This window comes from Pezoporus occidentalis, unplaced genomic scaffold (genome assembly GCF_034315485.1).
Source record: "Pezoporus occidentalis ecotype Australia unplaced genomic scaffold, CSIRO_AGI_Poc_V1 ctg1, whole genome shotgun sequence".
NCBI lineage: Eukaryota > Metazoa > Chordata > Aves > Psittaciformes > Psittacidae > Pezoporus > Pezoporus occidentalis.
Genome location: NW_026912778.1, coordinates 14632122 through 14648800, shown reverse-complemented (window position 1 = coordinate 14648800; position 16679 = coordinate 14632122). Strand labels below are relative to the sequence as shown.

At 40.2% G+C, this 16679-nt stretch overlaps 1 protein-coding gene across 5 annotated transcripts in view; it reads right to left on the bottom strand.

Moving 5' to 3' along the window:
* Positions 1-8767, bottom strand: part of SGCZ (sarcoglycan zeta) — a 451408-nt gene extending 442641 nt beyond the window's left edge. For all 5 annotated transcript variants that reach the window (XM_062602076.1, XM_062601911.1, XM_062602150.1 and 2 more), the window contains exon 1: positions 7676-8767. In XM_062602076.1, the coding sequence (XP_062458060.1) occupies positions 7676-7714 (39 nt within the window). In that variant the 5' untranslated portion in view covers positions 7715-8767. The remainder of the gene's footprint in view (positions 1-7675) is intronic.
* Positions 8768-16679: the final 7912 nt, after the last annotated feature.

Below are 16679 nucleotides of genomic sequence, written 5' to 3'. Positions count from 1 at the left end.
AAATTGAATTTGAGGTAAAACCCAGATTCTAAGGCTTAATTCAGCTGGTGGTCTTCTCCCTTATTATAGGCAACCCCTGAAATTTTAGGCTGCCTTTCAACTTTTGTCATCTTTGTTTACCTATGTGCAGAAACATATTAGCTTATAAAGCAGCAAAGGCTTCACCTTTTTATTTTTCTACTTTTAGTTTTGATTGCTTTATGCATATTGGCAATTTGTTAAACGTAACTCTAATTTGAGCAGCCATGAAACCTTCAACACTGTTTGTTTACTTGTCTTCAACTAGTTAAAAGGGTAGAGCTCCACAAAGTACTTTGTGCATGTGAACTAACTTTAACTAGAAATAATATAAATTAGTATTACTGAATAACTTCACTTGGAAAGAATACTGAAATTTCAGTGGTTAATGGCAATTTTTCTCAACTACACCAACACACCACAATATAGCAACTATCAATGTACCAATCAGATAGTTTTGCTATTTTAGGTGAATTGATTTTCCATAAACGTTTTCCCAAATGTACAGTGATGTGTGCTTGCAGCCCAGAAAGCAAACCAAATCCTGGGCTTCATGAAAAGGAGCATGGCCAAGAGGTTGGAGGCAATTCCGTCCATCTATTCTGTTCTTGTGAGACCCCTCCTGCAGTACTGTGTTCAGCTCTGGGACCCCAAACATAATGATTTGGAACTGTTGGAGTTAGTACAGAGGAGGGGCACGAAGATAATCAGAGGGCTGGAACACCTCTCCTATGAAGACAGGCTGAGAGTTGGGCTTGTTCAGCCTGGAGAAGTCTCAGGAGAGACCTTATAACAGCCAGCCAGTACCTAAAGGGGGCCTGTAAGAAAGCTAGAGAGGGTATTTTTACAAGGACATGTAGGGATAAGACATAGGGGAATGATTTTAAATTGAAAGAGGGGAGATTTAGATTAAATATTAGGGAAAAATTCTTCACTGTGAGGGTGCTGAGACACTGGAACATGCTGCCCAGAGAGGTTGTAGATGCCTGATCCCTGGAAGTGTTCAAGGCCATGTTAGATGGGCTTTGAGCAACCTGGTCAAGTGGAAGGTGTCCCTGCCCATGGCAGAGGGGTTGGAACTAGATGATCTTCAAGGTCCCTTACAACTCAAACCATTTGATGTTAATTAAAACCTATACTGATTTTAAAAAGCTATTGTGCCATGTAGCTGCTGAACCAGGTCAATTGCATTGCTTCTGTTAAATATGAAGTTAGCAAGTTTTTCTCCTTTCTTGAATCCAACTCAGAATACCTTATGAACTATTTTAAGCAGAAGATGACCAACATAACTGAGAAGTACAAGTATCATCAACAACAATCCTGAAGAGCAAAAATAGCAAAAATAGTTGAATAATCTGGATTTTCCACCCTGATCATGGTACAAAGGACCATGTATTTAGAAAGCACAAATTCAAATTAATTGGTTTTTATGTGTTTCCACTAAATGCACATAATTACAATTCATAAAGGAAGTGAGTTTTCAGTAGTAGTGGCCTCCATTTGCCAACATAATTTGTCTGTTCAAGACTTATAGGAGCAGGAAGGTGGAACCTATAAATTCCAGACCATGTTGCCCAGATGAACTGAAGAGGACTGATAAAACAGAGAAATATGGCTAACAGCCAGATTTTTATGCCTGAGGCATTCTACTGCTTGTGGCACCGACTTTAGACATATCACCAATGTACTTCTGCTGATATAACTGCACTGATTTAACAAAGTACTGCTAATTTAGAATTGCAGAAAGCTACTACTCTTACAGTACTTTTCAAGCAGTGCAAACACACAGGGGTTAAATCACACAATCCTACTTAATGGTCTACCTAGAAATATAAGAGAGGTACAGACAGAACACTTCTTTAAACAAAAGATTTTGAACACCACAAGCTTACTTTGAGTTACTCAGTAACTCTGTAAATCTGTCTTAGTGTGATTAGCCACAATAATACTGCTAACCCAGAATAAAGCCTCACAAAAAGCATCTCTCACTGCTGTGCCTTCACCAATAGTCATTCTTTCCGTTGACAAGCAACAAAATCCAGTACTCATGGATAGCAACCTCACAACATCTTTCTTCACAAAGAAGAGGGGTTGTTGTGGAACGAAGAGTTAACATGTAATATTTTAGAATTAGCAAAAGAGCTGATGGCTTAGTAGATAAATGTCAATCCTTGTTCTTGGACTGATGTAATTCTGGGTTTACAAATAACATTATTATATATGGCTGCAGCCAAAAGTACAACAGGGTATTAAGTAGGTTTCTGTAAGTTCTTTGAATATACAGAGTAGTTCAAAATAAAGAATGGTACAACTTCTAAGCCATGTTACCCAGGTTTCTTTTGAAGAAAAAGAGAAGGAAATGAGAGTGCCTTATGGAGAGACCCTGGAACTTCCATGTCAAAGTGAGAAAAGAATCTATTTTTAACTGGGTGAACTTTTTTTTTAAATTATTTAATTCCTTATTTTTGTCCTTTGGAATGCTAGCTCCTTAGAGGACATAGAAACAACTATGCTGGACATGATGAAGTTTATATAAAATAACATGAGGAAAACCGATTTCACAGGAAAAGTCTCTTGTGACATTTCCACCATAACACTTTACAAAGAAACTTGTTCATGGGCTAAGCTGGAACCTGTGAAGGCAAAAATCAACCTCCAAATATTTAAGGGACATAGAAAGAAAACATGACTGGGACACCCAAATATGTCTTCACATTAGACCCTGGAAGGTTCTTACATGCGTTATGCACTGTCTCCAAGTCTTACAGTCAGACCTATAGAAACAATCTAGCTTACAGCAGCATCACACACTAACCTCTTCCATTTCAGAAAGACATGTAAATCGCTAACATCTATTCTTTTCAAAGTGCAGAATACAGTGGCAGAGGAAAACACAGCAATATTTATCCCAAAAGTCAGGGAGAACAAGAAGATAAAGTGCTTTTTTCTCTTTAACCAAGCCTTCAGATTTTGATGTATTTTCCATTTAAAGAGTGTTGAGCTTAGCAAAGCTGTAATGTACAATGTCAAAAAGCTCAGCCACAGGTTAGTACTGTTTCTTGGTAGTGATAGTACAAGAATGATTTCTAAAGTGTACAGCAAGAGCACTGCCATTGTCTTGACCTTTTTTCTGTCTGCTGAACAACTATATCTTATATACAGAATTCTTCCAGCCTCCTGAACTATGTCTAGTCCTTGTATGTACTGGGAGATGGAGAGGAGATCCCACAATAGGAACACAGACAAAAAAGAAATTTGCATGTATATTACCCTAAAACTGTTTCAGCTTGACCTTTCACGAAGAATGGTTTAAAGGCTGAATTCTCTGACTGGGAATGCAAAGATTTATTGTCTTTATTGAGTATTGCTGATAGGGCCCTAGTAAACCATGACTGTTTCTTGGAGGTACACAGGTAGCGAAGAGCAGGAGAGAGCAGGTTTTACATTAAAAAGACAAATCCATTAGTATCCACACTAAGATGTCCAGCGTCCCAAGCAGAGACATGAATAAATGAAGCAGACTTTCGTTAAGAATATGTTGGGTGTAATAGAGTACTATACTTTTCATTATGGAATGACTAACTTAAAACAGAAATATAACCACCTACTTAGTCTCATCAAAGTCCTCCCACACCACACCAAGCACATGAGTTTCACTGGCTCCTTCTTTTAAAAGGAAAATAAATGAAAATATTGCAGAACTCCTCTGGGCATTAGTTCTCCCATTATTATTAACATTTTTAACACCTACAAATTATTAACATTTAAATAGGAAGTGATTTACCTGTTCAGGACCACAAAATTACTGACTCTATCTCTTGTTTAAATTCCTGTGGTTTCCTTGTTTGAATTTATCAAATAATTCATAAACTACATAAATTGCATTGGGAGACTATTATCACAAAACCTCATCTGTGACCAACTTCATGTGGATGTTGAGTAAGTAGATTTGTATCACCAGGAAACATAAAACCATTAACAGACTATAAATATTCTCTCATGAACTGAATAAAGAAATTCAGCTAATGTTTACAAGATTAATCAGAAGTAGTGTACAGTGTTTAACTTTTTTTGTATATTAAAAGTGATAAATTCAAGACACTTAAACACACTATTAAAAATAACATCTTGGGACTGTTTCTCACTGAACCAGCATCTTAAAGTAATAAAAAATGGTTTCTAGCTTATTTTTTATTCCATTATGCTAACCATCTGTTATCATATGTTCCATTAAAAATCAACTTTCTTCCAGAAAAGTATGTTTTACAGACTACAAGGAACATATATCTCCCATAATCTAATTCTGTATACAAATTGTGGTTACTAAACAACATAAGAGAAATGGTTTTAATATATGTTAAAGGAATTGTATGCCAAACACCTGGACAGATGTGAAGGTCAAAATCTGTGACAACCTATCCAGTGTCAATGAACATCATAAGTCAACAGTTGTCCAGCAAACACAACTGTCTTTCCACCCTTCTTTGCAAACTAAACTGAGACATTTTCAAGTAATTAAATACAAATGCTTCAAGTTCTGAATGCATTAAATGAAAAGTAATTAATCATATTTTATACACATGTTCAAATTGCAAAGCCCTATAAAATACGTAACACTCTCAAAGCCATAGTTTCATGTATGTCCAAAATATAGGTATAGACAAAGATATATACTTTAGGTAATAAAGTGCTTCACAGCACTAAACCCAAGAGTACAGTGCAACTAGGACAGTGTTATCAAATCTGTGTTTTCAGTAGTATCCTTTAAAACAAAAGCCCCACAGGCTTCTGAATTAAAAAGTCAGGGGAAAGTTCTTCTATGCATCTGAGACAGAAGAGACAGATCAAAGGAAAATCAGAACAGCTCAAAATCTCTGGAAGAGTAGTCTGTGTTTTCAGTTCTGATCTGTTTCATCAGGAATTCGTGGATGGACTAGTAAGGGGAAGAACACCTACCTTCATTAGCAGGTGTTGCACACATGATATGTGTTCGGTTTTCCATAAAATAACCTTTCAAAATGTATACTCATTATATATATTATATACATAATTCAGAATTCCTTACATTCAGTGCAGTAACTATCACAAAGATTTGAAATTTAGATTTAATGACTGATCTGAGATGTATAAAAGCCTTATATTGCATATTTTCAATATCATTATTACATATTATTATTACAGCTAGCACATTTTTCTAGTAGTATTAGTAAGGAAGTTATCATTATTCATTTCTATTCTTATTAGCATATATGTGTCATAATGGACAAAACCCAGTATCATGAAATACAGCATCCAACCCATACCCAAAATTCTTGTCAAGTGATTCTATGACAGCCTGCTACCTTAACTGACATTCTCCGTACGAGCCTTCTGGGCAGTATAATGTGGAAGAGAGCTCACTCAACACCTCAGGACCTACAGCTGCCTGCTCACTGCACACAACTGGCAAGGGACTGTGTTGGCTATGGGGAAAAGGAGCAAATCACTGAAATTAGTTCCACGCTCTAAGGCTAGGTAGAAATCGACAAAAGCCGTTCACGACTTAAAGCAGTGCTGGAGCTGCTCTTTATTGTACCCAAGTCCAGCAATGTCACCAGCTGGGAACTGCTTCAATGCCCAAGAGCTTTCCCCGCCCCCCTTGTATTCCTACTGGTGGGGAATTGGCTGGGCTGTTCACACCGGGTGAAAAACCAAAATTGCAGGTGCAAGATGTTGGGCTGTTTTGCATCACTGTTTGTCACAAGGAGTCCGGTTCGGGTGGGGAATCCTGCCGGCTGCCGCGGGCCTGGGCGAGGGTCGCGGAGCTGGGGCAAGCGGCAGCTCTCCCGTGTCCCCTACTCCCTGCCCCCTTTTGAAATCATTCCCCAGCAGCAACGCGTCGAGAAAGCACCTGGGAAAGCCGGGAAAAACATCGTACCAAAGCGGCTCGTCCCAGAAAGCTACCCAGATCCTAATAGCATCTGCAAAAATGCCTCCTTTTTGAAGCTCTTGTGAGGGGAAAGCGGTGAGGCGGGAGGGATGAAAGCACTGGTGCTTAGGAGCAGTGCCACTTCTCAGCTATACCGCGCTGCTCAAGGTCGCTCAGCCTGTACACAACGCAAACATTAGTCTTAATTGCAGCGCAGAAAACTACGAGACGAACGGAAGCTCCTTCCCCTACCCCGCTCGCAGCGGGACGTGTCTCCTGGGTTGTTAGGACAATTCACGCCACGTGCTGCCCCCTTTTAGCACAAGCATGTTTTCTTTAAAGACCTTTAAAAATTACCCTTTAAAATAAAACTTTTCCCCTCCCGCTAATTGGAAGACTCGGCTCCCCTCTTCCCCATACCAACCGTCTCCTGTGAACCCTGGAAAGGCTGGGGAAGGCGGGAGAGGACTCCCCGGCTCAGTCAGGCAGGTTTGCTGCGTGGCCGTGCTTGAAGCGCTGGGAAATCAGCCGTTCTCAGGCAAGAGGTTATTACCTTCTCCGTCCTGCTCTTCCGTCACTCAGGCAGGGCTATACTTCTGGTATGCCTTTCCGTAGGGAATTTACAGCGGTTGCGAGCGAGACTGGGGGGTGAATCTATTCACTGGTGTCTCACAGGCAAGTATGCTGAAGTACTTTCAGATCTGGCTCGGCAGAAGAGAAAAGAGGCCCACGGCAGCACTTCAAGGCTCACCGGAATTTGCCTCCCCAGCTGAGAGCGCTCCTCAGCCACGAAAAAGCCAGCGCCGCGGCTGGGTGGGTGGCCAGGGGATGGCTGGGCGTGCGGCGGGGGGGAAGACTACCTTCCCCTTGCTCTCCCATCGCTTCCTCAGCCCGTGACGAGATGCGTGTGTCCCCCCCCGCCCAACCGGCTCGTGCTCGCTCCCGTCCCGCCCGGCGGCCCCGCTGCTCCCAAGCTCCCTCCCTCTCCCCCGCTTCACCCCGTATAGATGGGTAGATATTTGTAGTTATTAGTTGTATTATTCGAGCCAAATTCCGCTCAGGGCTGGTGGTGGGCAGGCTCTCCATCTCCGCAAAAGAGCATGCTCAGCTCTCTCAGGCATGCTCCTTCAGCGGGGAGGGAGCCAGAGCTGGGCCGGGGGGAGTGAGGGGGGAATCCTCACACTCACACCATCCTAACGCAAAGTTTTATTGTTCAAGCGGCCCCGAGTCCCCCCTTCCAAGAGGAGGGGACCCTGGCGCAGCGCCGAGGGCTAGCGGGGAAGGGGGTTCCCCCTCTCTCCCGGCGGGGAGGGAAGTAGGAGGAGGAAGAAGAGGAGATGCCCAGGCGAGAAAGGCTTCAGAGCCAACTTCTGCCGGGAAACCCACAGGTCTGCTGCCGCCTCCTCCCGGGGCGAGACCACTGCTGCGCCTGACACTGCTCCCAGCTTTGATGCAACGCTAAGAACACACGGGCGGCACCATCATCATCATCATCATCACCACCATCACGACCATTATCATCGTTATTATTAATAATATTATGACAATGCTCGCTGCCGAGGAGTAGGAAGCAGCACTCGGCTCTGGCAGATGCCCTTCGGTGTTCCCTTCCCCAGCCCTTGCCCGGGTCCGCAGGAACCCCGCGCACCGCTCCGCGCCTACCCGCGCAGCCCTCGCCCAAGCAACGGCGGAGACGACAGGGGGGAGTCCAACCCAAATAGTAACGACGGCACCCGGCGGGTATCCTACCTTGAGGTCCTCCGTGTCCAGGTTTGCTGATCTCTCCATGGAGCGAAACTGAGCAGAGGGGAAACTAGGGAAGTTGTCCCCCAAAAAAATAAAAAAAAGTAAAGGAAAAAGGAGGAAAAAAAACACAAACCCAAAACCACAAACCCCACCACACAACACCAGACGGAGGCAGCAATCTAGTCTCTCAGTTTCCAGCCTAAACTCAGCCTTGTCCTCCAAACCCTGGCAACTGCTCTCAGTCTCATTCTCCGCGATCACGCCTCCACCGGTTTAAATAAATAAATAAATAAATAAATAAATAAATTTCACTTTTTTTCTTTTTTGATATTTTTTTTTTTTTAAAAAAAAGAACTCCCTTAAGGACTCAAGCGCCAGGTGATCTCCGGTGAAAGAGATTCGCGTCCTCAGGCAACGGGAGGAGGAGACAGGAAAAAAAGAATCCGCTCAGTTTAAAGATTATTTTTTCTTCTGCAATAAGCTCAGAAACCGGCGAATCGCTGCATCCCGAGGAAAAATCCTGTTTCTCCGGACAGCATCATGCAGCAGATTTAGAGCAAATGTGTTCAAACTGAAGAGAATAGCCTGTGATAAAAGCCTTTCTCCGTCATGCCTACTCTGGTTGCTAATTTAGCACCCTGTGAGTGCAAGACATTAGCCATGAACAATTTTGCTGGCAAGATAACAAAATCCTCCAACTCCTGCACAGACTCAGAAATTCTCTGTAGCTAAAGGTATTTCCTCAATAATAACACTAGGGGAAAAAAATAGGAAAGTCTGTAAGGGATGGTCTTCTTTGAAGGTTATGCTAAGAGTTGGGAGAAAAACAGTAGGTGGATCTCTTTGCAGAAGAGAGAAGGAAGAGAAGCAGAAATTCCCCCCTTCGCTCCTGTTTTACTGTCCTTCGCCGCCAGGTGACTGACTTCCCTCCTCACGGCCCGCTCGAAGGGAATTTCTCCAGCTCTCCAAAAGCAACGTTTCCCTTTCTGAGCAGCCCAGCCACTGGAGCTTAATGTCGGCGGCCGGCAGCACCTCCCCGGGGGCGGGCATGGACACGGACCCACCCACGCACTCCCGGCGCTCGCCAAATGGCTCCTCTCGGTAGCCACACGCTCACCGGCGTAAAAACCACCACTGCCTCCCCACCACTCCCTCTAAAACCATATATATGGTATATATATATATGTGTGTGTATATATATAATATATATGTGTGTGGGCAGGTGTGCCTAAATTAACAAGATGATGTGAAACTTCTCCATCTCTGTCTAGAAGTGCACAGCTGTTATGCAGCTGTTGAGCGTATCATTAATGTGCTGCAGCTTTGGCGGAGCAGCATTTCTGATGGCACATGGATTAAGTCTTGAGTCTCTTTCAGGGTGTTACTTTACTAATCTCCTTTTTCGAAGGATTCACTCTCTCGCGGCTCTTGTACCACTCCAGAGAGGATCAAAATTAGATTTAAAAATTCAAATTCCTCCTCACCGAGATCCTGATTTTATCACAGTCCTTTGTCATAAATCTGCCAGTTGCAGTTTTGGAGAACAAAGCTGTGATTTTTGTTCCCTTCCTATCGGTCTTTTGGGGGCCTTATTTATTTAACTCCATGAATGACAAATTCAGAACCGTCACTTTCTAATTCTATCACCTCCTTTCTACACTGCTTTAAATAGAATTGGTATTCCTGATAATTTGACATATGTAGACAGATCTAATATCCCAAAGTGGATACTCTCTTTCCAGTTCAATATAGATTTGCTTGCAGCTTCCAAAACTTCAAGGTTAACATAAGCTTGAGGGCTGGGTGATGCCCAGTGATAGCCATTTCTGAGGACCGAATATAGCCCTCATCTAGAAAACTAAAGATGTGGTGCAGGCACAGGCAAAAGACAGTTCTCCTTTTAGCACAAATTGTATATGACTTCCAGGTTCATTGTGAATGTAATATAAGTATCATTATTATCATTAATCTAGAACTGCAATTTATAAAGATTAAAGACTTGGCCTGGTGTTCCCATGTGAGCCAACACACTTGTGTCCAAATAAAATATTGGCAAAGTGGACACTAAATCTAGTTGCTGTAAGACCTGTAGAAATTTGTGTTTTGTTTTTTTTTTTTCCTGACAAAAAAAAACCATTCATCCCCCAAATAAAAAATCTGGAGAGACTTCTAAGAGACCAATCTGAAGGAAAACATCTCAGAATGCACTTCTAGGGTTCCCCAAATGTGCCAATATGCAGTACTAGGAAGAGGAGGGGATTGCCCCAGAATGACACCAACCAGGGGACATAGTCTGGGAGTATCTTGGTGCCATGGCTGGTGCCAATGGATAGCCAGAAGGCTCCTGATCTGCTTCATACATCCACACCTGTTTACATGGTGATTAGTAGACCAACAAGTAACTGCACAAAATGCAGCTTTATAAAAACAGAGGGCCTGCAGCACTGTGACTTTGCTGCTGTCTTCTTGCTGTCACACTGCAAGACTTTCTTGGACGGGTTACTCCTTAGTTTGTTTTCATATTGGTACCAAGTGTGCTGGGATGAGATATGTCTGAGAATCCCCTACTGAATTTTGCTGATAGTGGTCAAGAGTTCAGGGAAGAGACAAGGAAAGTTGACAGTACAATCATATAAGCCTAATTTCCTTAGAAAACAATACAAAAAACAAATTGATTTTGTCGCTTTAATAACACTTTAAAATCCGTTTCACTTTTCATAGGTAATATAACCTAAGAAGAGGCTTTCTGTTGCTAAGACAGGCGCTCCAAAATTAATTAATACCAGACTTCTAGTTGCTTCAAATATCTAAGTTTTTTGTCTTGTGTATAAACTGTAAGACCTCTCTTTTTCCGTTGCAGGGCCCTAATTCAGAAGACACCCCTGACATTTTCATCCTCATTATTCATATATGGCCCTATGTCTTAGTCATTGCACACAATGTGGAATTATTATTTTCCTTAAAGAGGGCTTTCTGTTTCATTTAGCACAGTTAACAACTGTATTCTGCATAAGTGTCAACACAAAATTTTACTATATGCGCAAATATTATCATTAGCATTAATAGAGGGGAAAACTGAAACCAAGCCAAGAGGCTAAATTCAAAGAGGAACCAGTAAATCTTGAAGCAAATCAGAGCCTGAACTCTGAAAATGAGGCCTGAGCCTGGTGCTTGCATAAATGAGTGGAAATGAAGAACACAAAGCAAGCAGCAGCCTGCAAACTCAACCAAGCGCTGACTTTGACCTTCGGCCTTTTGTGCAGCAGGTCAACAGGTGAAAGACCAGTGAAATTGTGTTATTTTGTATACATCCACATGCTTTAGCTACTGTATCACTTATATTCATGTATTCATTTTCTTCATTCAACTGCTAAGCCTTCCATCTTTTCTTTTTCCATTTCAACTAACAAACCACTGTGCAAATGTCATTCACTGCCTAGTCCTACATCTTTCCTGTACCCCAGTCTTCCTATGCCAGGCATTTCTGGTAATCATAATTGAGGATTATACGTAGGTTATAATTAAAGGTTGTATTGTCAAGATTTAATTAAAGACTCTGTGAGGAGAATCCTGGAAAAATAAGCATCCTTAAAAGCTAAGTGTTTAATTTTGAAGTACTTGACGAGGTTAAAGTCAAGTTTAGGTTATTTTTTTGGTACTTAGTCTTCTGGGTTATTTTTCTGGTTGCTTGCTTGCCTTTCTCCCTCTTCCCCCTTTTATTGAGGCTAAAAAGACTTGCTTTCCACAGATTCTTGCTGTACATTTTTGTAGCAGAGTTGACCCCAAAGTATAATAGCAGGATACAGAGCAGATACTGGACTTTGCTACAGTCACCCAGGTTAGAGGAGGATTTTACCCAATACAGAAAATTTGCCTCCGGGACTTGAAAAAAATTAAAATCTGCAGTCATTTAAGACTGCATGCAGACAACAGGGGAGCGTATTTTTCTAAATAAGGTCTGCAAAAACATCTTTGTAATCATAAGGTATTAGCAAACTAATGTAGGGACTGCAGCCAACTCCCCCTGTGAAACTTCAAAATGGTGAACAAGTGCAGTTCAAACCTATGCTGGGAGCAGTGAGAGTGTACAACTTTTTGGCAAGAAATCATGCTTTTAAACAGGCACAGTAGTTCCAGTAGATAGCTCTCATGGTTTCTTTATTTTTCCAGAGATGCCAAGATAGGCATATGTCCCATACAATATGGCACAGAGTGCTTTGTCCTCTAGTCTTACCTTTGACAGAGACTTTTTCTCAGATTGAGAGGTTTCCAAGATAGGGTTGCCTAGAAGACCTTCTTGTGTGGGTTTGTATTCTCCAAGTACAGACAATTTACTGGGTTCCTTTAAGCTCTTCATATAGCCCATGACGGGAGGTAAACACTTCTGAAGGCTGACTTATTTCATAGAGGTCTGAATCACTTCTGGAAGTAACTGTTTCCTTCTGACTGCACAGGTAGTTCCTGAAGTTCAGTGGCTGAATCTGGGACCACATGCTTAGTAACTTAATACAGATATGATTGAACTTAAGGCAGAGTTACACATATGTGTCTGAAAAAAAGATGTCAGTCATAATGAAAACATGGAAAATGATGGATTCATTCATAGTGAAGCCCCAGGTGTTAGGCTTTGTCATTTCACATCTTTCTAAAATAGAGAGGACAATTTTCCTAACGTATTGTTAGTAAGAATGAAGAATAATTCAAAAGCGAATACAGCACTTTTGATATATTTCATAGATATTTTCCATTCTAAGAAAAACTCCAAACCCACAAATCCAACATTTAAGGCTAAGGATACAGACTTTAGCATCAACTATGGGAACATATGAGTACTACTATAGCTCTTAAGCAGAATTACTATGTTTTCCCAAGTTGCATGGGAAACCTGGATACCTGAAAATGTTTTTATACTGCTCCACAATGTGTAATTTATTTTTTTTTATTATCAAATATTAGGCTAACATAGGTATATGTATGTTACATTATAATTATCTCTTGGTAAGAGTAGAGTAACATAAAATTGGAGATTCTGGGGCTGAAGTCAATAAAATACCAAACTGTATAGTAATCCAAATTGTAGCTTACCAGTCTGGATATCCGTGTTCACACTTCCAGCTTAACAAAGTACAACAACTCTGTAGCTCAAAGGATTTAAGGTATTCTAACAGTTTATAATCCATATGCATAATTCTTTTTAATGCTTGTGGATTCCTGAATAACTGAGCTTCCTAGCAAAATTATTTACAGATCTCTGGGAAGTAATGTGAGCATTTTAAGTAAATAAGCAAATAGATAATTATGTTGAGAAACCTGTAAACCTTTAGCTATTATTAAAATAAATATAATGAACCAGAAAAAGAAAAGATCACACTTTGTGTAGGAAAAAACACTCATTTTCTAGTGCACTGCTTAGAGAAGCTGGTCATTGTCATAGGAAAGATATAGTTTCAGAGTATGTTCAGTTTTATCAGGAAGTAAATGCTTTTTACAACAATGGTATTTATACTGTAAGCTCTTGAGGACAGAGACCTTTTCCTTTTAATATCTAGCAAGCGCCATGCAAAGATACATGTATACATTAATATTTAATATACAAATATTAAGAATACCTCCAAGTGAGGAACATACTTTCTCACAAAATCATGCTAGATTACAGCTCTGAATGTAAATATAACAGTTTTACAATTATAACTAGAGCGATTCCACAGTAATACCAAGAAAGACCTGAGTGCTGTGTGTTTGCAATCGGTACATATTTGTAAATCAGATTTCTGAGGGTATGGGATTTGTACGGTTTGAGATTTGTGTGTGTTTATACATGCGTATGGACATCTCTCTGAGCCCTATTGGTAACCTTTGAACCAAATAACCAACTTCAACCTGCATTAATAGAGGTCTTAAATAGATCCTATTTGTGAAAGTAAACAACATTATACAGGAGAGAGCAAAGACCAGGCTAATACCTTCACTCAAGGGGGGACTGCAGAGTAAATTTGGTGTACCTTAGTAGTTATCTAAAAATATGCAGGAAAATGGTAAGTTTAAAAAGCTTTAATCATGTATTTATCAGGCATGAGAGCAGTCCCTATTCAGTCAAGCTTAGTGCCCTTTGCTGATCCTCTTGTGTCTAGCAATGAAAAATTCTTGACAAAAAAATTATTTTGCAGTTATGTTTATCTCCTCAGTGGATTCTGTGCTGTCTAATTAGGGGTGAGCTCATGTTGCAACCTTAGTACAATTCAGTTAAAATGTCAATCAGCCATAAGGCAAATCTAATGTAAAACAGGCTTTATTAGGAGCAGTGCTCAGACAACTTCTTTCTATACGATTTTAAATGATATTGTTATACTTACTACATTTATATATGAAACTCCCATTGTATAACTTTTATATATACATATACGCTATTATATCTATGTCAATGTTTTCAACAGCCCTACTTGTATCACTACAGATTGTAAACAATAGCATGTTAATTGTGTTAGGGAATGTACGAATCTGGTTCTGTTTCTTATTAGAACAAAAACAAGCCACCCAAACCAAACCAATAAACAAAAACCTCATAACAACAACAACAAAGAAAGAAGAAAAAGTAGTACCTCTGTTACTGAACTGAATGCAGCTGGCCACATACTGTAGTCCTATGAAATGGCAAACATAGCCTTGAGTTCCCATACAAGTCTTTTTGGACAATAGGAAAAGCACATAGCTCATTCGTTTCTTTCAATATATTAGATTATGGGTCTAAGTTACTGCAGGATGCGTATTCCAGCATACTGCTGGAACTTAGTACTTGAACTCTCGGTTTGCTGAAATGGTGTATTCACATAATCACATCCAGAAATCTTGGGCATTTTTTCTTATTCCTTTACGTACAGAATGAGGTACAGAAAAAAAAAAAAATCTATACATCTCAGGCAGCATTTACAAACAAATTAAATGTAGGAACACAGCATTACTTCTGGTCAGAGTTACCCTGCATTTAGGAAAATATTTAAGTGCAGAAGCACTGTCCATAACTGGCACAATGCGCCATGTTTTGGAAGAGATATCATTAAGGAACAGCAGTTCGCCAGGGAGGCTGCTGCTAGCCCTTCTAGTGCATAACTTATTCCTCTTTTCAGTGCTGTGCATATTTGAGGGCATCAGCAAGTCTTAATGATGGAGGGAGACACTTTTTGTTTTGAGAAATTAAATCTGGAAAGAAGCCATTTTGCTCAATTTCTGTGAGCCATTGCTCTTAACATAAGCATGAAGGAAATACTCTGCAGTTTCACCATTCCTTTCAGGGTCATGCACACACTGAGAATTTCTTGAACACCAAGAGACAGATGAAGGTTCCCATACTCATCTTAATTTATGACTTATGCTCAGTAAACCTGCAACAGACAGCGACTGGATTGTTCTGAGGGTTTTAGTTCACTGTGGACTCTGCTTCCTCAGGCCACCAGCTCAAATCCTACCTAGAACTAGCTAATGGCTATTGATGACTGTTATAGAGGTACATGCTAGGCACTAATAAGCACATAACAGCTACAGAACTGACCATTACTACCTACTACTGCCATACATCTAATTGTGCCAAGGAGGCTGCTGTCCCAGAAAAGCAACATACACAAGTTACGACTGAGTAGCACAGTTCATTTCAGACTTTTCCCCTTTTGTACTCAAATGATATAAAATTTTAATGATCAAAAGATCCATCTTAAAGATAAACTAAAGGGATATAAGATGCAGGGAGAGCTCAGGAAGACAATACGTAGCAACTCTTATAGCAGTCTGACTTTTGTTCACAGCACGTATCAGTTTTAGAGGATCAGGGTTTGGATGAGTTGAACTAAGAGGCAGAAATAAAGGAATTTTAGGTGGCAGAAAGAGCAAAACTACAATGTCTTTGTACTTGTTAAGATCTTTCTCCATAATTGTTAAGGCAGCACTTTCCATAAATGGAGAAAGGCTTAATTTTCAGCTTATTTTTAATACTTATTGTGTGTTCTCTCCCCTCCAATAAAAGGAAAAGCAGATAATCAATATTGCTGATTATAAAAATAGGAGTTTTATGATTGAAGATTAAATGTGATGAGTTAACCTTTTCAAGAAGGCTGTGTTTAAATAAAATTAGCAGCTGTTCTTTTATCTACTTTTTATGAGCCATTCGTTCAGGTCCTAATATATAGAGAGTGTGCATCGGGTTATCTCTGACAGCCAAGATTGATAGTAGTAGTTGTTCATTCTTTAAAGAGTACAAAGCTTGATTGTGAAAGTTAAATCCAGGAATGACAGAATATTAACTGTGCTACTAACTTCTCAGCTGATGTTAATATTTTTCCATAATCCTAGCCTACTTTTTCTCACTTCTTTTCCACAGGATTAATCTTGCCTCTTTGTGTGAAGAATATTGGCAGAGGCTCAGATTTGCAGGAAACAAAATTGTGAGACATTTCCAAAGGAAGGTTTTGTGCTAAGGAACAGAACTTAAAAAAAACACAACCACCAAACAAAACCCTTTTGCAATTCAAGATGCACCTTGTCTAAACTATGTATCCAAATGATCTGTTTACAGAATTTTTTTAAATCCTTCTACTGCACTCTCAGTTTTTGCTGCTCTTTTTCATTGCATCATATTTAAATTCAGTGCTCTAAATCCAAGGAATATATTTTTTTAATTTTTTAGAATAACTAAACAAACTGATAATAATAGTACTAATAATACATCAGTGCTCTGAATTTATACTAGTACTAAAATGTGTTACAAGCAAACGTGAATTGGTCCTCTTCTTTGATAATCACACAACACAAATACATGGCACCTTCATGAGTTCCTCCATCTGAAACACTAAAGGTGCTCCCTGGAACAACTTTTTAAATATTTCTAATGATGTCAACAGTTCCAGCTATTTTGTTCTGAAGCATTGGCCTTCTTGACAGCTGTAAGAGCAGTATCCAGCCTGTATTTTATCAGCATCCCACTAGATGACCTGCCACCAGTGCCTGAGTGGCCTAGCAC